Genomic DNA, 27936 nt, shown 5'->3' on the forward strand with positions numbered 1-27936 from the left:
TAACATAAAAAGTCCTTAACAATTCAACACTTAACTTCAATCTCTTTGTTTTTTAGATTAAACCTTTGAACACTCTAGAATCTCACACTAATCTATTTCAACACGCATTGCTCCCAACTAAGAAAAGCATCTCTTTCTTTTCTTTACAACTTTTGAATACTTTCTTCAGTATAATTTTTCTATTGTTGGCCCACATTTTTCTTTGGAATCTCATCTTCTAATAAAGTTTATTCTAGGTCTTTGACAAACCCATTGACCAAAATCTAATGGATCTGAATTCAAATTTGACCTTTGAAGTGTCATCATTGTAATTAATATGATATAACGCCTCTTGATTCAAATAATACCACACAAAACTTTTTCTTTTTATTTATTAATATAAAATAAAATTTGAATTCCTAATGAAGAAATATCTCATTATACTTTTAATTCTCATATTAACATTGATGCTAATTTTATCTTTTTTATTTTTTCACTATCAAAATTTCACTTAATTTTAAATACCTATGTGTACTATGTAAACTCGCTGGTTGGTCAAGATAGGATGACCGATTGGTCATAAGAATGACCTAACAGTCAATACAAACCAACATTACCAATAGCAGCATGTTGTTCAGTAAGAAATTATTTAAAAAAAATCCAACTTCTCTTATTGCTTCCTGCGTGAGAGGACAATTCCCATATTGATGTATCCATGTAGAAAGTTTGTTTCCCTTTTCCTTCTCAAATACATATTGGATGGCCCCAACTCAAAAATTTGATTAAGACGGATTTAAGTTTGAAATCAATTTGATAAAGAACTCAAATAAGATAATGATATCAAATAAACCTAATTCTATAACAGAATATATTAATTTTATCATTATGTATAGTTACGCCACAAAAGAAATAGAAACATTTAAATAAGTTATATATATATATATATATTATTCTTTATTGATAAAAAAATTCACTGCATTACTTTGGTATGATTGTGTTTAACCATATTTACAGTTAAAAAGACGTTTTTATAAACACTCTTTTCTAAGGTACTCTAAAGTTTTGTTCTTTGACAGCTGCTCAACAATTAATTGGATGATTGTGTTTATATAAATTTTTGAAGTTAACAGAAAAATCATACCAACATTCTTATAGTGTAATATATAAGTTTGGCTATTTTATGTTTTATTGATATTGTAATTATATATATTTTCTTTAAAGATATAGAATGTAAGTAATCTTGAATTTTATCAATGGTAATGATATGCATTTTCCATGTATCCGAAGATATAAAATAAACAACAAAATCATAATAAAACAAATAGAAGAAATTTATACTGCATAACATGTATCCGAAGACCAAATGTATTAAGAAAAATAAAACAAACAAATGATGATGGTTTTATTTGAGAAAAGATGATAGGTTCGGGAAAGTATAAGCTAAGAACAAAGTTTCAACGCAACCAACATAAATTAATAAGAAACGGAAGAATAATATGAGATGGCCAAGTTTGTGCTCAAAGTAGTTCTGACTTGGAAACTTTGAGCCTGATCATGTTCCTGAAGTTGATGCTTAAGATCCTCCGAATGCAGAATCAAAGTAGCTTGAGTCTTTCAACATCATCCAACCAATCCTTATTGAAACCACAGTTACGCAGATCTTTTAACAATTCAACAAATTCAGAGTGGCTTAAGTGATCTCAGCAAGTTTATCTGAAAAGGAAATCTCATTCAAAAGATAAACAATAAAAACACATTCAAGTGATCAAATTCATGTCATCTCTCGTAGAACAATTAATATGCGGATAAAACAAAATACAAGATATCTTCTTGTAACCTGGAGAAGCTTTTTGAATGTCTTCAACACCAACATCTTCAAGTTCTATATTCACAACTGAAAACGGTACAGATATTTGAGCTTCTCCATGTTCCTACATAGATTCAATCAATCCGTCATAACATCAGCTTCAATCTCTTTATATTTTATGAATAGAAAACAAGCAACACTAGTTTTTAGCATGGGAAGTTATATATATATATAGTATTTCACTACATTCAAAAGTAACTGATAAGTGAAACAATGAACTAACTGATTCTGAATCAGTTGACAACGCTATCGTCTTCTCATATGGTGATGCAGTTCCATCTTCACAAGTTTTCTTTGTTTCCTGCATAAAATAAACGAGTTATTAAATTGAGTATTTGATTGAATGTGATTTGCAGTTAGATATGTTAACGGAAATAGATTGATTTGTGTTGACCTGCGATGAAGGGAAGTCAGTTCCTGAAAATACCTCAGCTTTAGCATCAATTGAAAAGTCTTCTTTTGCTTTTGTCATTTCATTCTGACTCCTAATCTCTGTGGGTTTAGAGTCTTCGTGGAGATCATCTGCGATCTCTGTTAATATATTCTTTATAGGTTGATCTGTCGCTTCTGATCATATAATAAATATTAAACACCTCTCACAACGTAATTCACAAGATTAAAAGTGTGTGCTTTTAATTATAAATAATATTTTTAAAAGTGTAAGAGTATTTGTTTATAAATGATATTTTGATAATTCCTACAAGCTAGCTTCAATTGCTTATTTTCTTCCGTTAATTTTTTTCCTCTTTACTTTGTATTTTTTTTCTCTCTGTTACCATAAATGAAACAAAACATCTATGCTAGAGAATAGTTTTACTTTATCGCATTATGAATTTCTTAAATAATCTGTTTCCAGAAAATAAATAAATTAGAATGCAAAAGAAAAAATATGCGTCTGAAGAAAATATAAATAAATAAATGCAAAATAACTTTAAATAAAAATTAATGATTTAAAAATAATATTAATTTCATAAATATAATATGTTTGGAAACTTAGGGCGGTCAAAATTGCACACAGTTCAATTTGACTGACTATGAGTTGACCAATTGGTTTAAAAAATTAGTCTGACGCGACATTGGGGAGTTTAATGAATCGATTGACTTTGCTTAAAACACAATGGCAGATTTTTTATTTATTTTATTCGATCAATTGTTTTCTAATTTGAAAACTGAATTCAAATTCTAAATTAATCGAATATAACCATAGTAGAAAAGAATCATCATATAAATATGCCTCAGTGATCATGGCATATGTAAAAAAAAAATTATATACAATAATAATAGTAAGAGTTGTAAATGATAATTTAAATATCATATCAATATGCATACTAAATCCAAACACTAAATGATAGTTCTAAGTAGTATTTAAATAACATTTGTGTAATTTTAAAAGTGGATCCAACGTATTTATTTTAAAACTCAATTTCAATTTGAAAATTATAATCCAAAACCGAAAACATGTGTTAGGTTATTGTTTTACTACGATGTGGTAGTTTTAAAACTTTTTATCACAGCTTGGTGAGTACCCCAAGGCATGTTGAGTAAAGAAAATAAGTAGAAAAAAGAGAGTCAGAACCTGTAGAATTAGTATTTTGAGAATTGGTAAACACTGAGTTAGATGTTCCCTGAAAATCTCCATCATTAACATCTTTAGATATAGGAGGCTCCGTGTTAAGATTTGGAGAAGGTATGGCCATTTCTTCTTCATCATTTTCCTGCATATAGATTTATTGAAACCTTAATCTTTTAGGTTATTAGTGTCTATAAATTCAATTTAGTAATAATTCATTAATAGTATATGATGTTAGAGGAATATGAAGAGTAAATAAAGTATTAAAATCTCAATAACTATTTGAGTATTTTTTATTAATTTTTATTAAATATTTTAATTTAATTTATACTCAAAATTCTTATATTTTTATTTTTTGTTTAAATGAGTGACATAACTATTATTTTATGTCATTATTTTGCTCATTTGTTTTTCGTTGTTAATATAAACAATATACGCGACGTGTATATTATACCTTAATTGAAAAATAGCACTGGTATTAATGACTTTTAGTTATTATTATTTGAGTGAGCAGAAATAGCATCATTCACGTTATCTATAAACTCTCGTTATTTGATCTGTTTATTTTTCAAATGCAAGATATCACTCAAATGTAAATAAGTTGTGTGAAAACCTATTTTTACAAGAAGAGAATAGTATAATATTTTAATTATAAAAGGTTTAAGTTATATAAATATTTTTAATAGTTGAATTTCATTTTATATAAAATTATCGTTTCTCTAAACCTTTTCTTTAAGTTTTCTCTCTATTATTTCTCTTTAATTCTAATCTCAATCTTTATTAGAGATCACAGGATCGATCATAGCAATGAACTCTACATAACTATTAGATCAAGGAGTATATAACAAAGTAAGTTTTCATTTTTTCCTCACTAGTACAAAGCATCTCTTTCTTTTCTTTACAACTTTTGAATACTTTCTTCAGTATAATTTTTCTATTGTTGGCCCACATGTTTCTTTGGAATCTCATCTTCTAATAAAGTTTATTCTAGGTCTTTGACAAACCCATTGACCAAAATCTAATGGATCTGAATTCAAATTTGAACTTTGAAGTGTCATCATAGTAATTAATATGATATAACGCATCTTGATTCAAATAATACCACACAAAACTTTTTCTTTTTATTTATTAATATAAAATAAAATTTGAATTCCTAACAATGAAGAAATATCTCATTATACTTTTAATTGTCATATCATTAACATTGATGCTAATTTTATCTCGCTGGTTGGTCAACATGGATGACCGATTGGTCATAAGAATGACCTAACCGTCAATACAAACCAAAATTACCAATAGCACGGACTAAGTAAAGATAAAGCATGTTTAATAGTTGTTGAGTTATAATTAGGTAGGTGATAATTATAAGTCTATCTCAAAATCTATAAATACAAATTGTATTGAATTTGCATTTAATATTTTGACTGCGTAAGCTTGAAATGATTTTAACATCGGAGTACCTTCTCCAGGTAATCTTACTAGTGACTCAGACTCAATAATATATATATATATATATATATATATATATATATATATATATATATGAATGCAGGAGGAAGTGTGTTTTGGAGTTGTAGAATCGACCGAGAAGAGTGTGTGATCATATTATTGGTGTTTGTCTTACACTTTGTTTATGCAACTTTAAGTCCATGGTTGGAAAGCAAGAGTAAATGAACACGTAACACATAAATCTTTGATGTTTCTTTTAGAGGCATTAGCAGCATGTTGTTCAATAAGAAATTATTTAAAAAAAATCCAACTTCTCTTATTGCTTCCTGCGTGAGAGGACAATTCCCATATTGATGTATCCATGTAGAAAGTTTGTTTCCCTTTTCCTTCTCAAATACACATTGGATGGCCCCAACTCAAAAATTTGATTAAGACTGATTTAAGCTTGAAATCAATTTGATAAAGAACTCAAATAAGATAATCTTGAATTTTATCAATGGTAATGATATGCATTTTCCATGTCCTAAAAGTTAAAATAAACAACAAAATCATAATAAAACAAATAGAAGAAATTTATACTGCATAACATGTATCCGAAGACCAAATGTATTAACAAAAATAAAACAAACAAATGATGATGGTTTTATTTGAGAAAAGATGATAGGTTCGGGAAAGTATAAGCTAAGAACAAAGATGATAATGTTCCTGAAGTTGATGCTTAAGATCCTCCGAATGCAGAATCAAAGTAGCTTGAGTCTTTCAACATCATCCAACCAATCCTTATTGAAACCACAGTTACGCAGATCTTTTAACAATTCAACAAATTCAGAGTGGCTTGACCCCAACATATCATACACACTATGGCTTTGGAGAAACTTCAAAAGCTCAGCCAGACAAGTGTAGGCAAAGCCCTTGTATCTCTCACTCATGGCATCGTCTGCTAAACGAAGAGAAGGATGCTTCACAAGGAAATTGCTTAACAGAGCCAAGTTCTCTGACCCCAAATGCTTCTTAGAGACAAGTTTCTCAAGCTCCCTTCTTACACTATAACCAGAACTTGAATCTTGAGTGATCTCAGCAAGTTTCTCTGAAAAGGAAATGTCATTCAAAAGATAAACAATAAAAACACATTCAAGTGATCAAATTCATATGTCATCTCTCGTAGAACAATTAATATGCGGATAAAACAAAATACAAGATATCTTCTTGTAACCTGGAGAAGCTTCTTGAATGTCTCCAACACCAACATCTTCAGTGGTTTCAAGTTCTATATTCACAACTGAAAACGGTACAGATATTTGAGCTTCACCATGTTCCTACATAGATTCAATCAATCCGTCATAACATCAGCTTCAATCTCTTTATATTTTATGAGTAGAAAACAAGCAACACTAGTTTTTAGCATGGGAAGTTATATATATAATATTTCACTACATTCAAAAGTAACTGATAAGTGAAACAATGAACTAACTGATTCTGAATCAGTTGACAACTCTATCGTCTTCTCATATGGTGATGCAGTTCCATCTTCACAAGTTTTCTTTGTTTCCTGCATAAAATAAACGAGTTATTAAATTGAGTATTTGATTGAATGTGATTTGCAGTTAGATATGTTAACGGAAATAGATTGATTGTGTTGACCTGCGATGATGTGAAGTCAGTTCCTGATAATACCTCAGCTTTAACATCAATTGAAAAGTCTTCTTTTGCTTTTGTCATTTCATTCTGACTCCTAATCTCTGTGGTTTTAGAGTCTTCGTCAAGATCTTCTGCTATCTCTGTTAATATATTCTTTATAGGTTGATCTGTCGCTTCTGATCATATAATAAATATTAAACACCTCTCACAACGTAATTCACAAGATTAAAAGTGTGTGCTTTTAATTATAAATAATATTTTTAAAAGTGTAAGAGTATTTGTTTATAAATGATATTTTGATAATTAATACAAGCTAGCTTCAATTGCTTATTTTCTTCCGTTAATTTTTTTTCCTCTTTACTTTGTATTTTTTTCTCTCTGTTACCATAAATGAAACAAAACATCTATGCTAGAGAATAGTTTTACTTTATCGCATTATGAATGTCTTAAATAATCTGTTTCCAGAAAATAAATAAATTAGAATGCAAAAGAAAAAATATGCGTCTGAAGAAAATATAAATAAATAAATACAAAATAACTTTAAATAAAAATTAATGATTTAAAAATAATATTAATTACATAAATATAATATGTTTGGAAAATTAGGGCGGTCAAAATTGCACACAGTTCAATTTGACTGACTATGAGTTGACCAATTGGTTAAAAAAATTAGTCTGACGCGACATTCGGGAGTTTAATGAACCGATTGACTTTGCTTAAAACACAATGGCAGATTTTTAATTTATTTTATTCGATCAACTGTTTTCTAATTTGAAAACTGAATTCAAATTCTAAATTAATCGAATATAACCATAGTAGAAAAAAATCATCATATAAATATGCCTCAGTGATCATGGCATATGTAAAAAAAAATTTATATACAATAATAATAGTAAGAGTTGTAAATGATAATTTAAATATCATATCAATATGCATACTAAATCCAAACACTAAATGATAGTTCTAAGTAGTATTTAAATAACATTTGTGTAATTTTAAAAGTGGATCCAACGTATTTATTTTAAAATTCAATTTCAATTTTAAAATTATAATCCAAAACCGAAAACATGTGTTAGGTTATTGTTTTACTACGATGTGGTAGTTTTAAAACTTTTTATCACAGCTTGGTGAACCCAAGACATGTTGAGTAAAGAAAATAAGTAGAAAAAAGAGAGTCAGAACCTGTAGAATTAGTATTTTGAGAATTGGTAAACACTGAGTTAGATGTTCCCTGAAAATCTCCATCATTAACAGCTTTAGATATAGGAGGCTCCGTGTTAAGATTTGGAGAAGGTATGGCCATTTCTTCTTCATCATTTTCCTGCATATAGATTTATTGAAACCTTAATCTTTTAGGTTATTAGTGTTTATAAATTCAATTTAGTAATAATTCATTAATAGTATATGATGTTAGAGGAATATGAAGAGTAAATAAAAGTATTAAAATCTCAATAACTATTTGAGTATTTTTTATTAATTTTTATTAAATATTTTAATTTAATTTATACTCAAAATTCTTATATTTTTATTTTTTGTTTAAATGAGTGACATAACTATTATTTTATGTCATTATTTTGCTCATTTGTTTTTCGTTGTTAATATAAACAATATACGCGACGTGTATATTATACCTTAATTGAAAAATAGCACTGGTATTAATGACTTTTGTTTATTATTATTTGAGTGAGCAGAAATAGTATCATTCACGTTATCTATAAACTCTCGTTATTTGATCTGTTTATTTTTCAAATGCAAGATATCACTCAAATGTAAATAAGTTGCGTGAAAACCTAGAGTGGTGGTGATTTTTACAAGAAGAGAATAGTATAATATTTTAATTATAAAAGGTTTAAGTTATATAAATATTTTTAATAGTTGAATTTCATTTTATATAAAATTGTCGTTTCTCTAAACTTTTTCCTTAAGTTTTCGCTCTATTATTTCTCTTTAATTCTAATCTCAATCTTTGTTAGAGATTACAGAATCCATCATAGCAATGAACTCTACATAACTATTAGATCAAGGAGTATATAACAAAGTAAACACTAGTAAAAAATGACGTTTTTAACTCGTACATTATGACTCGATTTTTGTTGAACCGAAGCATATCAAAACACGGTGGCAGTCTCGTAATTTTAAAAGCATTATATGCCTCGGTTGTTAAGCAACCGGTGTTTAAAAAAAATACTAGTTCGGTTCCCAGAGTGAACCGAGGCATAACCTTCACGTAGCACAAATATGGCATCGGTTAGCATAGAGCCCGTGGCATATTGGGCTGGACTTAAATTGAGAAAAAACAGGGTAGCCAAATCATTTCCCCAAAACACCTCTCCTCTTCTCCTGCGATCTTCTCCTGCGCGACGACCTTCTCTTCTCCTCCCTTTCTCATGCGATGTGCGACGACGGTGGACGCGGCGAGGCAGCACCGATGGTGGACGCAGCGGCAGCAAGGACGCAACAACGAGGACGCAACAGCGACGAGGACGCAACAGCGACGAGGACGCAACGACAACGAGGATGCAGCGGCCGCAAGGGCGCAACGGCGACGAGGACGCAGGAGCGGCGAGGACGCAACGGCGACGAGGACGCAGCGGTGACAGAGGAAGGTGACGGAGGGCAGATCTGGGCGCATGGAGGGGCGGAGGTCAGATCTGGGCACTGGAGGGGCGGAGGGCAGATCTGTGACGGGTGGAGAACCACCCGAGGGGACGGCGGAGGGGGAGCAGAGGAAGTCAGTGATGGTGGATGTTGGCAAGCTTCGTGGGGGAGATGGTGGTGGTCGGAGATGCTTCTGTTGGGGGAAGAACAGAGAAACCCATGTGCGAAGAGGAAGAAATTTGATCTAAAACGCTTCAGCTTAAGTCCATCTTCATCACTACTTCTGAGTTTCTACTTCTGAGTTTCTTCTCATTACTATTATCACTTTGGTTTTGTGGATTGTAATTTTGACATTGGTTGTTTACATGTATGAGCTCATTTGCTGCTTCTCTATACAAATTTTTTATATTGATTGTTGTAATATTGTGTCTTGTTTGATTTCTGTTATCGTTTTCTTGTTTGTTTTAGATTCTTGAGCATTGGGAAATCTTGAGTTTGTTTGGCACAATGAATGAACCATGAACCGAGTCTAAATCTGAAAAAAAAAATACGCACGTTATTACCTCGGTTATCTAAGAACCGAGGCATATTCCTATTTCGTTTTATATCGGTCTGTAACCGAAGCATAAAACTTAACCTTTTTACCTCTCCTACATATGCCTCGGTTGTAGAACCGATGCCTATAAACATATACAACCGGTGTCTTTACTCTTTATTGTTCTAGTGAAGTTTTCATTTTTTCCTCTTTTAATCATTTTAGCCCTTGTGGTACATGTGCTCCTAGGGTGGTGCATGTGATTGGAGATTGTTCTTGGTGAATCTCTGTTGCTCTTATCATGATGTTATGTTTAAAATTTTAATCGGGGTTTTGATAAGTTTTGTAGGTGATCTTGTGTAGAATATAGCTTTAGAGAGAGTAACAATGTGAGAAGGGGTGTTTCTGTTCTCAAGTTATGGAAGTTAATTTTAGTTATTTCATATGTGAAATTCATTCTCTTTTGTTGTGATTTTGAGCCTAGAATTATGATTTTCTTTTGGTCTATGTTGATTGAATTGTTAGATAAGTTTGTGGTATGTTGAAGCTACTAAAAATCTAGTTTTGTGATATGTGGTATAATGAATATGTTAAATCTAGTGTTGTGGTATGCTTGTGATAATATATTATGGAATTGATCTTTTGGCTAAGAATGGTGTTTTAAATCTATAATTGGAATGTAGGTGATTGGTTTAAAGTATGATATGTTGTATAAAAATTGACAAAATCACGAACACTATTTTCTGAGGCATATAGTTTCACTGCCCTTAAGGACTTATCCACAGTGTATTGTGTAAGTCTTCTATGATATAACAGAAACTTTCCAAAAAATTTCTTAGAATTTCAAAACTAGCAAGAAACTCTACAAGAGAGTAAAACAATAAACTCAGGATATAAAGAGGATAAGAAAAGAAAGAAAGAAAAACTAAGAAGATAACTTGAGGAATTTCCTCTAGAGAGGAGAAAAGAAAGCTTGATTTGGTGGATTTTTAGGAATGCAAGGTCTATTTATAGAGCATAAACTTGGTCATTCTTTTGCAATAAAATATAATTAACATTTTACAACTTGATATAAACTTTGGTATGGATGGTACTATCCCAAATTGTAGGATTTTTATTGTCTTTATTATGCAAACTCAATGTACGAGGTTATACATTGTTAGGAAAGTTCTAAATTTGAGTTTGACAAAGGGGCACGGATATTGGATAGAAATGAGAAAGTAAAGCACTATATAAAGATGAAAGACTCATTAACCCATTACCTTAAGGTTTTGGGTAGAGAGTAATGTCAATCCTTTATATAGTTGAGCTCATATCTCATTGGTGTTTGTTGGTATTGTGTCTCTCCGGTGAACCTCCTCCTCGATAGATCCAACAGAGACAACCTCTGGTTGCGCGAGTTGGGTTTTCTAGCTTTGAGTCATCTTAGGAAATTTTGGATTCGTACTTCGTTAATCGTTGAATCAAACAAAAATTTTGACAGGTGGTCCTAGATATATGAATATTTAGTTTGACCATTGATATCTTGGATTAAAGGTTTATGGTTACAATAATGTTTTTCATCATTTTGATATACTTATTATGCAAATGAAATGGAAAATAAATTATGCATTGTAAATGTTTAGATTGTATTAAATTATATGTGGTGAGATTGGTTGAAAGTGGAAAATATATGTGTGACATTATGTGTTATATTTGTTGGGTTATTTGGCTCCCTTCCTATGTAGAGAATATGTCCAAATAATGTGAACCTTTTTATGTTTCACTAGGTTAAGTAAAGATGGGTCAAATTAGTAGAAGGTTATAGTATAAAAAACAATTTCAGTGTTCTTATGATAGGAACCTTATATGTGATATGGTGTAATCCATTGACAGTGCCCTTACAATGAAATAAGGGCCACTACAAGTGCACAATTTTCATTGAATCTAACCTCAATGCATGATATTTAAATAATTAAGTCTAGAAGAGTGATTTGATGTGTGGTATATAGTTTTACATCTATTTGAAATGTATTGAGGTATGTTATGATATGATTATTGAGGTATGATGTTTCTTTTCTAAATTAATTTATCCTTGTTTTTTTCAATAATAATAACCTTAACGATAAGAAAATGAAAATGCACTTCTAAAAACACCTTTAGATAACGAGAATCCAACTCTCCGATTAGATAGAAAATAGTAATTTTTGTAATGTATAGTTTTGTGATAGAACAGAACATAGTAGTTTGAGATGTATATATGTTATGTTAATACAATTATACTTATAGGATAACAATAGTAATATACTATTATACTATTAGTTATGAAAATGTTTTATTTTATTAGCCATAAAAATGAGATATTACGAAGTTGTTAAAAATACTGCTTTTGTTTCCTATTATGATTTACCCATTATATGCGTAGCGTGATGGTATTTACACTATTGGAATAAAAATTTATGCGAGAAGTATCATTTTCTTAGTGTGTCATGTTGTTGGTTTATCAGATACGATTTTGTATGTTAATTGCTCATTGAACTAAAACAAGAAACTTACTGGTGAATGTGTTTTATGTAGAGGAAAATCTGTTGGTGATATTGGCATTGATGAAGCTTTTCCAACAACAATTTGTTGTTCTTCCTCTACTCTTTCTTTGCTTTCTTTCACTACATCCTCACGTTGTTTGTTGTCTTCATCAATCTTGGCAAGAGTAGATTGGTTTGCATTGTTCTGTGATGAAGTTAACTCACTCCCTCTGCATGATGCTGCTTCAACTCCAGAGTCTTCTCTCCTTGGATTCTCATTGCCAATCTCTTCGGGTTTAAGATTATCAAGAGCTCCACTTATTTGCTCATGGAGATCCCGATTTTTGAAATATTCTACAGAAAAGATAGTAACACCCTATTCAAAAAGTACTAACAAGAATAAAATAAAATGTGTGCGCTTAAGAATCATAATTTTAAAGTTAAATTCTAAACATATATATATATATATATATATATATATATATATATGTGTGTGTGTGTGTGTGTTATCTTTTAAATAAAAAATAGTTTAAATTCTTGCATTAATTAGTTATATTTCTACAATATTTAGATCGTTTGTAGTTAATGACTATACTAACAGCATTTTAGACCTTTTACATATTTTTTTAAATAATTATAATAATGATTTTTTATTATTCCAAGCTTGTGATATATATCTTTAGTAAAACTAATGAAAAACCAATGCGTAATGTGTAAAAAAATCGCATATAGTACCTGTCATAGAATATGAAAAATGTTTGAGATCTTGAGGGAATGAAGGGATGTACGGTTTTGGGCAATTCCTCACCAAAAACTGTTTTTGGGTAAGAAATTCAATCTTCTGGCGAAGGCTTGGAAGTTCAACAAAGCCTGCAGTTTTCAGATTTGGAATCCCAACCTTTTCATAACTGTTTCCTTCGAATACTTCCTCTAGCATACTTGCTTCCATGATTAACAGAGCTTCTAACATGGGTACCATTTTGGAAGTTGGAACGGGAAAGATGCATTTCAATTTGTTGCATTCTCTTATGATAAGTGCTTTCAGCCTTGGGAAAAATGGCTTTCTATGATTCTTTGCATCCTCACCAATTATCTGTTTTAATTCATTGCATCTATAGATGTTAAGTGCACCTAAATATGGTAAACATTCCAGCGCAGAAGCACAAAATAGTACTTCAACTTTTTCACAACTCAGAATATGTAACTCAGTAACGTTTTGTAGAGTGAAAAGAATCTTGGATGTATCATTCAATGACAAATTTTCCAGTTTCCCAATCATTTCTTGTGCAATAACATCATTTGCATTGGGCTCATTTACCTGCAAAGTGTTCACCATAGTCAGAAAATGCCTCATGCTCCCACCCAAACTATACAATAAATCTATCTTTTCTCTTAACACATTCCACCAATAACAAGATTCAGAAGTCAACTTAATTACTAATAAACATGCGAAAAAAATATATTGGCCTCATCCTTTTCGATCGTATATATATGCATCTGTTAGGTGTTTAAACTCAAGCTGTTATACAGTTAATTCTGTTACTTTTCGTTTGCTATAAAACTCTGTCATATTACTTACTTTTATCACTTCAATACATACAAGTATTTTTCACGTATTCATTTTTCTCTGTTCTGATATCTCCTATCAGTATTCCATACTCTGCATTCTCTTACAGTGGTATCCAGAGCCCAGGTTGAAAGAGGACCTAAGGGGTATCGTTTCCGAGTTCAGTGCGGCTGGCTGTGTGTGGTTTAGAACGATCAAGAAAGCAGTTCTTGGGCAGAGAAGAAGGGTGGACCATGGCTGATTTTTCTACGACAAACCTTCCTGTACTCACCGACAAGAATTGGAGTAGGTGGAGCACGCAAATGCACGTGTTGTTTCGCGTTCAAGATGTGAGCAGTGTGGTAGAAGGAGATAATTCCATGAGTGATTTCCGTGGTTCAGAGGATCAGAAGGAGATACTAAGAAAGAAAGATGATAAAGCCTTGCTGATCATTCACCAATGTGTGGATGATATGCATTTCGAAAAGATACAAAATGCATCTACGGCTAGAGAAGCGTGGGAGTTATTGGTACGCTGTCATTCTGGGGGAGAGAAAATCAGAAAGGTGAAACTCCAGACGCTGCGGAGACAATACGAACTGGCACAAAAGGAGGATAGTGATAAGGTTAGTGATTATTTCACTAAAATTCTGAGTATTACTAACCAGATGAAGAGATGTGGCGAGTCCATTAGTGATTTTATGATAGTTGAAAAGATAATGCGGTCTCTACCTCAGCGGTTCGATTATATTGTTGTGGCTATTGAAGAATCAAAAGATACAGAGAAGATGAAGATTGAGGAACTACAAAGTTCCTTAGAGGCACATGAAATGAGATTGGTAGACCGAAATCCCGTAAAGAATGATGAGCAAGCACTCAAGGCGTTGTATGTCAGAAATGAAGAGAAAAAGAAGTTCAAGAAATGGAAAGGAAAATCAGCGAAAGGAAAATGGAAAAATGAGTATAATGCAAATGAGCAAGATGAAAAGGTTGAATGTCCTGAAGGCAAAAGTGGTTCTGAAAAGAACATAAAGAAGAAAGATAGAAGGAATGTAGAATGCTTTAGTTGTCACAAGATGGGGCATTACGCATTCGAATGTTACTCAAATAAAGGTAAACAGAAGAAGAAACAACAAAACAAGGAGGCGTATCTAGCTCAAGAGGATTCTGACTCAGAACCATTAACGCTGATGGTGACAACAACATCTGATAATTCACAATCATTTGTGAAATCGTGGTATTTGGACTCGGGGTTCTCAAATCACATGACATGCAACAAGGAGTGGCTGATCAGATTAGATGAATCAAAGAAGAGTAAGGTCAGATTCGCAGATAACAGCACACTCCAGGTAGAAGGAATGGGAAATGTGGTTATACGGAGAAAAGATGGCTCACATGCTATCATAGAAGATGTTCTACTTGTGCCAGCAATGAAATGCAATCTGCTAAGTCTTGGACAACTTGTTGAGAAAGGATTTACAGTTGTTATGGGAGGCTGTGATCAAGTAGAAGTGTTTGATAAAAATAAAGTGTTGATCTTGAGAAGCAAGATTTCTAAAAATCGAACATTTCAAGTGTGTATGGATGCAGTAGGAAGCTGGCAGTGTTTGTCTACTATAAAGGATGATGATACCTGGAAGTGGCACTTAAGGTTTGGCCATCTAAACTTTAAGGATTTAAGGCAGCTAAGTGGAAAAGGTATGGTTTCTGGAATGACAGAAACCAGTATACCAGAAAACGTGTGTGAATCTTGCATTGTGGGAAAACAAAGCAGAAGACCATTTCAAGTGAGACTGGAGATGAGATCCAAAGGATGTCTTGATGTGGTGCACTCAGATATATGCGGCCCTATGGAAGTGTCGACCTTGGCTGGAAACAGGTATTTTGTCACTTTTGTTGATGAATTTAGTAGAATGGTTTGGGTGTTTCTGATACAGCTGAAGAGTGAAGCACTTGAGACATTCAAGAGGTTCAAGATTAAGGTAGAAACAGAGAGTGGAAGAACCATTAAAATACTTAGGACCGATGGAGGGGGTGAGTATACGTCTCATGCATTTGAACAATTCTGTCAAGACAGTGGAGTAAATCATGAAGTAACAGCACCATACACTCCACAGCACAACGGTTTAGTAGAAAGGAGAAACAAAACAATTATGAACATGGCCAGGTGTTTGTTGTGTGATAAGTGCTTGCCACGAAATCTCTGGGGTGAAGCTGTGTCAACAGCTGTTCATATATTGAACAGGTGTCCTACCAAGAGACTCACAGGCAAAGTTCCACTCGAGGCATGGACAGGTACGAAACCAAGTGTAAGTCATTTTAGAGTGTTTGGATCTTTGGTTTTTAGCCACATTGCAGATCAGAGGAGATCAAAGCTTGAAGATAAAGGAGAGGCGATGGTTCTCGTGGGATACCATCTGACAGGGGCATATAAGCTCTATGATCCTAACAAAGGTAGAATGGTGATCAGCAGAGATGTAGTAATTCTAGAAGATGAGAGTTGGGATTGGGAGAAAGGGCAGACCAGTATCAAGAAGGTGTCGGTGGTGACTGAGATATCAGATGCAACTGATAAGAAAGTTGTTGATGGTGCTGATAGTGATGATACACTAAGGAGACCTAGAAGACAGTCTACAAGACCACCCAGATTTTCAGATTACGACTTATATACGGATACTGGTGTAAGTGATGAAGGTGATCTGGTGCACATGGCGTTAATGGCTGGAACTGAACCAATAGATGTTGATGAAGCTATGGCAGAAACCGAATGGAAGGTAGCCATGATTGAAGAACTCAAATCCATCGAGAAGAATAAAACGTGGAGTTTGGTCGATCTGCCACATGGAAAGCAATGCATTGGATTGAAGTGGGTTTTCAAGCGAAAGCTGAATCCAGATGGCACTGTTTTAAAGCACAAAGCTAGGCTTGTGGCAAGAAGATTTTTGCAAAGACAAGGAATTGACTTCACAGAGGTGTTCGCTCCAGTAGCAAGGTTAGAAACAATTCGTGTAGTAATTGCTATTGCCTGTGCTAAAAGATGGTCTATGATTCAACTTGATGTTAAATCTGCATTCTTGCATGGACCACTGGAGGAGGAAGTCTATGTTCAACAACCTCCAGGATTTAACAAAGGGAATAAGAAGCAGCAAGTGTACAAGCTTCACAAGGCTCTCTATGGCTTGCGGCAAGCTCCAAGAGCATGGAACAGAAGGATTGACGGGTTTTTCCTTGATCATGGGTTTAAACGCTGTGTTGTGGAGCATGGTGTGTATGTAAGGGAGAGCACTGACGGCAACAGAATGATTGTCTGCCTATACGTAGATGACTTGTTGATATCTGGATCAAGCCTAAAGGAGATAGACGAGTTCAAGCGTATGATGGAATCTGAGTTCGAAATGACTGATCTCGGGAAGCTTAATTACTTCTTGGGCATGGAATTTACTCAGACAGCAGCAGGATTGTTGATGCATCAGCAAAGATACATGAAAGAGTTACTGGAAAGATTCAAGATGGCTTCATGCAATGATGTTAGGAGTCCTCTTGAAGTAAATACCAAGCTGAAGTTAGATGAGACTGAAGAAGGAGTGAATGAAACGATCTTCAAACAGGTTATTGGCTCATTACGATTCCTATGTAATAGTAGGCCTGACTTGATGTTCAGTGTAGGTCTTCTGAGTCGCTTCATGGGAAATCCAAAGAAGAGTCATATGGTGGCTGCCAAAAGGATATTAAGATACGTAAAAGGGACAACTAACTATGGAATTTTATTTCCATATGGTTTACGTGAGGATGAACTGAAGTTTGTTGGCTATGCAGATTCTGACTACGGTGGAGATCTTGTTGAAAGGAAAAGTACGTCTGGAAACATATTCTTCATCAATAAAGCACCTGTTTCATGGAGTTCTAGGAAGCAGAATGTTGTTGCTCTGTCTAGCTGCGAAGCAGAATACATATCTGGATGCCATGCAGCTTGTCAAGGGGTTTGGTTAAAGGAACTAATGAAGGAGTTAGGGATAGTTGAAGAAAGTCCAGTGCTGTTAAAATTGGACAACACTTCTGCCATGAACTTGGCTAAAAATCCTGTTAGCCATGGAAGGAGTAAGCATATTGAGATAAAGTATCATTTCTTGCGTGACATGGTAACCAGAGGAAGAATTGAGCTGATCTACTGCAAATCTGACTTACAACTTGCAGATCTTTTCACAAAACCACTTAAGACTGATAGAATTGAGTTTCTTAGAAAAGAGATAGGAGTGTTATCTTTGGACAGCTTGATTTAGGAAGGAATGTTAGGTGTTTAAACTCAAGCTGTTATACAGTTAATTCTGTTACTTTTTGTTTGCTATAAAACTCTGTCATATTATTTACTTTTATCACTTCAATACATACAAGTATTTTTCACGTATTCATTTTTCTCTGTTCTGATATCTCCTATCAGTATTCCATACTCTGCATTCTCTTACAGCATCTTCGAAAATTGAATTATTATCTTATTAGTTTTTTAATGATGTTTCAGACAAGAGAAAGAGAAAACACATGTGGCATCTCACGAATGAATATTTTATATTTTTGGTAAAATACTATGTAATTATACAATATCGTGCTTTAAAATTATCTCATTTTCAAACAACTGACGTCATTGTTAAATAATTTTATTCTGAAAGAATAAAGAATTTAGTTTTATTACATGTTAACTGTTTACATGAATAATAAAAAGTGTGTTTGACACATGTAACAATGTATTACGAATAACTTACCTGCGTTAATTAAATAACTAAATGTTTAATTCCTCGACAGAATGTTTTATAAATAAAATATTCAATTTTTCAAATTTCAGCCATTAGCTATCTATTGTTGCGTATCAAAAGTTTAATAATATCATGTTTAGGAAATTTATTTCTAAAAGAGTGTTTTCAATTTTAAACACAAATAAAATATTAACATAATGTTAACCGAATTGAGATGAGATGAGATTGTTATATGATTAGTCATAATTATATAAAAATGTTAAACCTTTATGTTCAGAATAAAATATAAGCATAAAAAATACAACACATGTAAGATAAAGAGGAGTTAGAAGGTTACCATTGAGGAGTTATGGGTCCAATGTAAAACCTTATATTGTATGGACTTTGATTCTATTTGTCCTTTGCTCTCATCTTTGGAAGTTGACTTCTTCACTAATGAACTCAAGGACTCATCATCACATTTTTGAAAAATGTCCACAAAATTAGGCAAGTTATATAGATAAACAGCGTTTGGAGATGTGAATATGACGTCTTTTAATTCTTGATGTAAATCTTCCTCTTCATGCTCATGTTGGTATCGGTCAACTAAGTATTTTAACCCATCACAGTCGCCTATTATAATATCTTCAAGTTTTGGAATTTTTTGAGTCACCGGAAGTACAAATTGTAACAGGGGACACTTGGAGACATAAAGAGTGGTTAAATTTGGAAATATTGAAATAGTACTCTTGTTATTATTATGAGTATCAACTATTTCTTCTCCAGAATCTTTCCATTTGTTTTCATCTCTTATTATACTTTTCAATTGTTTACAATAACTTATCTGCAATGTCCCCAACGACAATAGGCTTTGTGTCGTCGACAACTCAAAAAGAGATGTCAACATTGGACATTCCGAGATAGACAAGCATTTAAGATTGCAGAGGGAGATCTTGCTCTTAAACAATGCGCCTTGCAAATGTATGCAATCATATAGATCTATTGTTTCTAAATCTTTTAGAAGTTCAGAGGGAAGGGGTCCATTGCATATTTCTTTCAAATTTTTCATTCCTACAAGTCTAAGCATAACCAACCTGGATAAGGCACTTTGCACAAGAGAATCATTATTGTCAATTAGGCATGTGAGTTGTGAATTATCTGCCAATGCAATCTCCATTAGATTGCTCGTAGATTCATCTTCAGGAAAAATAATATCAGGTATGAGATTTTTCCATACTCCTACAGGTCCACTTAATCTAAGAATTTCTGCTCTTTGAACTAGATTCTTCAATGTCTCCTGAGAAAAAATTTTCATAGCGTTATCCACATGCAGGGAATTCCTTAAAAGCCATTCAGGGTAAAAATTTTCCGAGACGCTATGTTCCCCTATACAAAACCTTTGATAGTTAGGAAGCTGTAGATGGCAATCTTTAAAAATTTTATTATCATCAGTGGTTACTAAATGCAACTCTTCCAATGAAGAACAACTTCTAATCACTTCAAATACATTGCTGCTTTCAAAATGACAATAATTCAACGTCAATAATTTAAGATTCACCAGTTTTCCAATCTCCCTAGGCAATTTATTCATCATACATTCAACCAACTCGAGAGTCTCAAGGGCCTGTAGGTTTCCAATAATCGAGATGTCACCTAATTTGAATTTTTTGAGGTATAAAGATTTCATATTGGTCAACCTTTGAATTGACTGAGGAAATGATAAACTTGGTGTGCTTGTAAGTCGACCTAATTCAAAGTAATTAGTATTTGATAAAATCAAAACTTGAAGCCCTTCTATGTTTTCAAAGAATGAATTTGGGACCTCCACATCACCATATTTATTCATGTAGACAATAAGAATAACAAGTTTAGATCTATCAAACTTGGAGTAAAACAAACCATTGATTTCTCCTTCATATAATAAATATTTAATATCCTTCCCCTTTTCAACCTTTTTCATTTCATTCTTCTTAGATGTATTCACTGCCACAATCTCCTCGTTAGCTATCCACAAAGCCATTTCACGAACCAAGTCATGCATTTTTACTCTTCCAGATTTACAATTCAAAAGTAAACATGAATCTATGAGTTTATATTTTGCTACAATAACTTTCTTACGACATTCGTCGTAACTGTCATCGTCATCAATTTTCTCAATGAGAGTTGCTCCTTTAGCAAGTCTGACTAAAAGTTCTTCAGATATTTCTTCATCTTCTCGAAACAAAGAACATAAAAGGAACAATTTCTTGGCTGTTTCATCCTTCATATTGTCATAACTATACTTTAGACATGTATAAACGTTTCTCAGACTTTCGTCTATATCATCATGTTCGTGCATGGACTTTTGTAAGGATTTTAAGGCTACATCCCATTCTGCCAGAAGTCGTGAACCCTTTAAACTACGACCAATTAAAGCAATTGCAATTGGCAATCCTTTACATTCTTTGGAAATTTTGCGACCTATATCAAGAATGCTTTTAGAGGAATTATCTCTTAAACCAGCATACTTTTGGAACAATATCCATCCCTCTTTCTCAGGTAAGATATTAAGTTTAATTATCTTCTCACATTCCATTTTATTGCATATTCTTATATCGCGAGTGGTCACAAGAATTCTACAATTGTTATGGTTGCCCTTAAATGGAATACCTATTTCTTCAAAATTGATATCTCCCCACACATCATCTAGAATCAGAAGAATTTTTTCACCATTGGTTAATCTATCCTTCAACTTTTTAGGCCTCTCTGATTCTGTACAATTCAATGACAGTCCTAATGGTCCTGCAATATCATCTTGAATCTTTTTTATATCAGGGTCATTAGATATTGTAGTATCAATTACTTGATTAAAACATTTTGACTTCTTAAGCTCCTTACCTACCTCTATTGCTAATGTTGTTTTTCCTGTGCCCCCCATCCCTTGCAATCCAATCATATAGTTGTTGTCATCTTCCAAGGCATTAAAAAGTTCTTCAAATTTCAACTTTCTACTTTCTACATCACCAGTGATTCCGACATTTTCAAAGTTGCATTCAACAAGTCTTCTAATCTCCTTTGTCTTACTTTCCAATTCCTTCCCCCTACTATATTGCCATTTGTAGTTAGGACACCATCCAAAGAAACATGTCACTTTCTTTTTGGTGTTTTCTTCAATAAGTTCTTTAGTTTGCTTTTGCCAAAGTTTGACGTCTTCTCGTATATTATCACCTCTTCTAGTTGCCACTCTAGCATACTCTTCCCATGTTTCCTTTTTTGCTATCAAATTTTCCCTTTCCTTTTCAAAGTCATCAGTAATGCATGTGAAGCAACAAATATAACGTGATTGTTCTACTGTTGCATTAATCAATTTCTCCAGATTTGACTTTGCCAAATCAGATACAATGCTCACCATCTAAATCAAATTAATTACAAGAAATTTAATTTATAATAAAATCATATTTTTTCAATAAATTAAAGAAAAACTATAATACATTTTCATTATCGACAAAAGTGAAATATTTATAACCCTAAGAAATATAATGTATAAATCCATTTAATGGATACATGTAGCGCTATTAGTTAATTCATATTAGTACCACTGTATGAATCTAGCATACTTTCTTCATTGATTCCTTACGTACCAATTGGAATCTTGCAAACGGTAACATTCGAAATGTGCAATATAACTCGTGCATAACATAATTATGATGAGGAGCTCAACATTGTAAATCTCGAAGGAGACAAGGAGGTTAAGGTCGACATAGGACTACTCAACATTGAAGATGTCGGTGGTTTTCGACATGGTAAGGACGGGGAAAACCTTTGTAGTAAGAGAGGTTGGTGACTTGCTATCTCAATGATGGCGAATGTAACTTCTAGTAGGAATAAATAACCCACACAATGTGAGGAGGATAGAGAGAAGCAACGACTTCATTGTCCCTATGTAGATCCAACTATAAATATGAACTTTATGTTGGAAGTTCAAGTATTCCTCTATATTCTATAGCATACAAATTCTTTATGAATTTTCCCTATATTTTTTATAACCTAACTAGTGAGAAAAAATATTATATAAACTATGTATTCATATTTGTTTATCTGAAGATGTTGGAAATGGTAAAATATTTTATATTTTCTCGGAGTGTATTAAAGCCTAAAGAGACTAATGATAAATAATATGAGATACTTTTGATAGAAAAACAAGCTTTATGTGAATAAATTTATTTCACTTTTCAGATATATTTCAATGTAAACAAAACATTACAATTTATAGACTCTAATTTTCTTTTTTATCATTTCCAATTCTTAGACTCTCCTACGTAGACATAAGATTCCTATTAACCAATACATAAAATTGCTTACTCTCGACAAAACTCCTAAGCAAATTAATTACCTATAAAATATGTTGAATAACCCCTCTTTTAAGTTTACCCTGACAAAATTCTCCCATAAACTTAGATACTTCTTCCATCCTTTATTTCGATCAGGTTTTTGTAATTATTAAACAACACAATAGCCAATGGCTTTGTAAACAAATTTGCAATTTGATCAAGACTTCCCACATGCACCCTTTCACGTATCCTCAAATGAAATGAAATTGAGTGGATCCACATTGCCTTCCTTCACTTATTCTCAGATGAAATGAAATTTCACATCAATGTACATGCTCCTCTCATGGTTAACTAGGTTCTTTACCAACTCTATATAGGTGACTTGTTATCTACTCGAATTATAGTCTCACTTTCTTGTTTTTGCTTCATTTTTCTTAGAAGATTTCTAAGCTATACTACATGACAAAGACTCAATGATGTTGCAACATACTCTACTTCACATGTAGAAAATGTCACAACGGGTTGTTTCTTTGAGAGCCAATTAAAGGTTGTGTTGCTCATGAAGAGTACATCCTCGAATGTTCTTTTCTGATCTTCTACATCTCCGCACCAATCAATGTTTGAGTATCCTACTAGTCAATAGTTGTCTGACCTAGTGTAGTATAACTCGAGTGACACTGTTCCCTGCACATACCTCAATATCCTGTTCAGTGTTTTTCAATGTGTGTAGTTCGGCTCCTCTATATACTGACTTACTATTCCAACGCTTAATACTATGTCTAGCCTTGTACTTGTAAAGTAAGGACGGCTTCCAACCAAACTTCGATAATTGTTAGCACAGTCTCTACCATTTAAATTTGAAAGCTTTGTACTCAGTTCCATTAGGGTTAAAACTAGGTTGCAACTTGTCATCTTAAAAGCTTAAGATTTCTTCAGCTCTTGAGACACAAAGTTACCTGTCTCAAGTTGTTTGACTTCCAATCTAAGGAATGTGTCCCAACTTGGTCGTTTGAAATTATTTCTCCATGAAACTTTTAAACTCCTTAATCATTTATGCATAAAATTGAGATGGCAATTTGCGTTGCCAATTCTTTCTAGTAATCACATTCTTTCTAGAAATAAAAAATATGAAGGAAATAAAAGTAGAGGAGAAATTTCTAGAAAGAAAGAAAATTCCAAAAGCTTCTTTATGACTTGTCAAGGAAAACATCCTCCATGTGGCATCTATAAAAAACAAGTCACTTGGGAAAAGATTGTTGGCATCATGGAAAACTTAAATGTCAATACTCTAAGAAATTTGGTCACGTAAAGAAGTATCTTTGTAATAAAAATAATCAAGCAAACTTGCAAAAGAACATAATTAGGAGAAACTCTTATTCACCAATCAAGAATCTCCTAGTGACACACGAGTGTTTGGATCTATCTGCTACATACATGTTCCTGATCAAAAGAGGCACAAGCTTGAAGACAAGACATATGAGGAATATTCTTGAGATATAGTACATATTTAAAAGTCTATTGAGTCTACAACCTACAAGCAAAAAAGCTTATCATTAGTCTAGATATTAAAGTTGATGAAAATGCTTCTTGGAATTGGGAAGAAGAAAAAGTTGTTAAAAGCAACATTTTAGTTCCAGTGCAAAAATCTCAAGAAGAGGAAAAACATTCAAGTACGCTTTCTCCACCTCCACAATAATAAGATTCTTCACCTAAATCCACTCCTAGATGAGTAAGATATTTGGTAGACATATATACGAAACATGCAATTATGGTCATGATTGAGCCTAACTATTATGAAGAAGCATCAAAAAAAGAAGTATTGGTCACGATATGAAAGAAGAGATTAAAAGGATTGAGAAGAATAACACTTGGGAACTCGTAAACTGCCCTCGTGGAAAAGACATCATTAGAGTGAAATGAATATATAAAAGAAAGGTCAATCCTGATGGAACTATACAAAAGCACAAAGCAGGTTTAGTTGCCAAAGGTTACTCTTAGCAACCAGGAATCGACTATAATGAGACATTTGCTTTAGTTTCTCGCTTAAATACCAATAATGCATAAATAGTGTTTAACGTCACGCGTTTAACGTCTAACGAATGAAAATCCAACATAAAAAATGACCGGTGACATTTTTGTAAATAAAGCATCATTATAGAAATCGGTTCCTCTAGTATCAGACGTCAAATAAGCTTTAAACATCGATCCCCCCAGATCAGACGTCAAAAAGGTCCAAAATTTGCGAATATTATTTTTTTTTACGACATAGACATTGGCCCCTCAAATCAGACGTCAAATCCTCCTTTAGACGTCGGCCTCCCCCTAGATCAAACGTAAAAAAGGTCCGAAAATATCTCATTTTAAACGCCAATATTAATTCTTTTTACAACATACACATCGGGCCCCCTGAATCAAACGTCAAATCCCCCTTTAGACGTTGGCCCCCAAATCAGATGTCTAAAAGGTCAGTAAATAAACGTTAGTGGCCCCCAAATTAGACGTCAAATCCTCTACCAGAAGCTGCAAAATCAGAATTGAAAGGCCACTTTTTCAAACATTAGACGTGGAACGTAGGGGGTCGACGTCTAATACACATTAGACATCGGATCTCCTTTCCCACACGTCAATAAGCTGCAAAAATACCGAAAAAGTAGCTCCAAAATGGACTTTTTAGTAATTAACGTCAGATTTGGAGAAGGGCCGACGTCAAATGCCCTTTTAAACCCCAAACAATCATAATGCGAGCTTCACTTTCTTTCGCGTTTTTGTTTAGGTTTTTTCTTCGTTCGCATTCGTCATTGTTGCTATAAGGTATGTTTGATTACTTTTATTTAAATTAATTTATTTTGCACCGATTAACTTTAGTTTATACCCATTAAACTTCATTTGCACTGATTAAATTTCGTTTGCATCAATTAATTTTGGCTTATGATGCAGTTTTGTCTATGAGTTGATGAATCTTGGTGGCGGTAGTGAGTGTCCAATTTCCATTGCTTGAAACTCATAGTATATACAATTTTATAATGTCCTATAATAATTTTATGTATTTGAGGTGTGGTAATATTGTAGAAAAAAATTAATTAAAAAAAAACAAAAAGGATGTCAGTTAGGAGGGGTCTGACGTCAAAATTGACGTTCGGGGAAGGAGAACCGACATCCAATTGACGTCTCCCAATTAGACGTCTGATCTGGATTGGATGTTGAATGTCAAAAATAACACACGTCAAAAGCCTTTTTTGCAGTAGTGTACAATTAGTGTTCTAATAAATCATGCAGCATAAAAAGGATGAAACATATATTAAGTTGATGTCAAATCAGCCTTTTTAAATGGAGTGCTCATAGAAGAGATTTATGTTGAATAACCAAGAGGTTTCATCAACAAAGGAAATGAAGGCAAAGTACTAAGACTTAAAGAAGTCTTATACAGCCTGAAGCAAACTCCTCGAGCATGGTATAGCAAGATTGATCAATACTTCATCGATCAAGGATTCAAGAGTTGCAAAAGTGAGCCATAATTATATATTAAGGCACAAGGTCAGTACCATCTCATTTTCTCTTTATATGTCGATTATATTATCTATATAGGAAACAATATGGAGGTGATGAAAGAATTTAAAAAATGCGTGCTGAAGACATTTGAAATGTGGTGAACTATTTCCTCGGTATAGTAGGAAAAAGAATTTTAAGATATCTAAAAGGCACAAAGGAGTTTGGTATATGGTATAAAACCATGACTAACTCAAGGATGATTGGCTACATAAATAGTGATTGGGCAGGATCAATGGACGACGTAAAGAGTACGTCAAGATATGCTTTCTCACTAGGATCAGGTATTATATCTTGGGCATCAAAGAAGCAAGCAATCGTGGCACAATCAACAACATAAGTAGAGTATGTAGCAGCTACTCAAACCACGAGTCAAGAAATATGGTTACAAAGAATACTTCAAGAAATGGGTGAACCACAAGATGCACTAACTATTATCTATTGTGACAGTAAATTGACAATAACAATAGCAAAAAGTCAAGTTCATCATCAAATAACAAAACACAATGCAATAACTATTATCTATTTCCATTAAATATCACTTCATTCGAGATGAAGAGACAACCAAAAAATTTCACTCGAGTACTGTCCAATAGAAGACAAATTGCAGATATTTTTACGAAGGTGTTACCAAGACCAAGATTTAAACTACTGCACGCAATGCTTGGAATTACCGAATTTGTATCAAGGAGGAATATTAAAGTGTATTGCAAATTCTAGAAGAATATAGAAAATTCTAAGATATAAGTATTCAAATGTAATAAAACTTGTAGAATATTGTAGAAAAACCTAAGATAGGAAGAAAAAATCAAGAACATTCTAAATAGATAAAAATCTAGGACATTCCACATGCTAGCATGTTCTAGAATAATCTATAGGTCTATAAATACTCATATATTCTACCATTTGATGCAAGACAACATCTACTACAACTAAGACAATTACAACACTTCTTTCAACTATTACTCTCCACATTTTTTTCATATTTCACTGTTTCTACATTTTCTCTATCCATCAACTTTTCTTTTACAACTTCAAAATACTAACAAAAACCAATGAATCGAACCTCATGAACAATCTTCTGGCAGGGTACTGATGGAGGAAGTGGAAAAGATGGAAAGAGTAGTGTTGATAGAAAAAAATAGTGTTACAATTGTTAGAAGTACGAGCAATATTTGTATGAGTGCTGGCAAAATAATAAAAAAGGAAAGAAGGAGGAAGAAGCAAATTTGGTGCAAGATGATGATAGATCAGACTCGGATCAGGTGCTATTGATGGCAACCACTAGCACTGGTGAAGATAGCTCCTCTTGGTACCTAGATACACGTAGCTCTAATCATATGATCGATTGACTAATTAATTTGACTCTACATGTGAAAAATAGTGTAAGGTTTGCATACAACAGTACAATTGTTGCTGAAGGAATTCACGAAGTGATGATCACTCAAAAAGATGGAAGACAACTTATATGAGTGACGTGTTATATGTTCCAAACAAGAAGAACAATCTTCTCAGTTTGGGATAGTTGCTGGAAAAAGGATATGTGATGAACATGCAGCAAAATAAAATAAGATCTATGATTCTAAACAATGATTGGTGGTCAAGGCACCATTGTTCAGAAACAAAAAGTTCAAGGTAAATTTAAATGCTACAACAATTCAATGTTT

At 33.0% G+C, this 27936-nt stretch overlaps 1 protein-coding gene across 3 annotated transcripts; it reads right to left on the reverse strand.

Annotated features, from left to right (window-relative positions):
• Positions 1-1289: 1289 nt before the first annotated feature.
• On the reverse strand, positions 1290-21804 carry LOC148190693 (uncharacterized). 3 transcript variants are annotated; one of them, XM_088101565.1, is made up of 8 exons: positions 18772-21804; positions 12876-13458; positions 12172-12494; positions 7686-7824; positions 6507-6679; positions 2070-2147; positions 1817-1910; positions 1290-1692 (listed from the first exon to the last, which is right to left on the reverse strand). In XM_088101565.1, exons 1-8 carry the CDS (start codon positions 21802-21804, stop codon positions 1670-1672), a joined length of 4446 nt encoding a protein of 1481 aa, XP_087957691.1. In that variant the 3' UTR covers positions 1290-1669. The 3 variants fall into 3 exon arrangements, with proteins under 3 accessions (XP_087957691.1, XP_087957690.1, XP_087957689.1); XM_088101563.1 differs by lacking the exons at positions 1290-1692; positions 1817-1910; positions 2070-2147 and adding exons at positions 5420-5952; positions 6079-6181; positions 6337-6414; XM_088101564.1 differs by lacking the exon at positions 1290-1692 and having other exon boundaries at positions 1699-1910.
• Positions 21805-27936: the final 6132 nt, after the last annotated feature.

Source organism: Vigna umbellata, chromosome 11 (genome assembly GCF_029865625.1).
Source record: "Vigna umbellata cultivar VRB3 chromosome 11, Vumbellata_1.0, whole genome shotgun sequence".
In the NCBI taxonomy this organism is placed as follows: Eukaryota; Viridiplantae; Streptophyta; class Magnoliopsida; order Fabales; family Fabaceae; genus Vigna; species Vigna umbellata.

Excerpts from the sequence above, each read along its gene's own strand:
- LOC148190693 (XM_088101563.1), bottom strand. The coding sequence starts at position 21,804 with ATGGTGAGCATTGTATCTGATTTGGCAAAGTCAAATCTGGAGAAATTG. Across the intron at positions 12,495-12,875 it reads TTTTTCATATTCTATGACAG|AATATTTCAAAAATCGGGAT; the intron begins GTACTATATGCG and ends TCTTTTCTGTAG. Across the intron at positions 6,415-6,506 it reads CTGACTTCACATCATCGCAG|GAAACAAAGAAAACTTGTGA; the intron begins GTCAACACAATC and ends TATTTTATGCAG.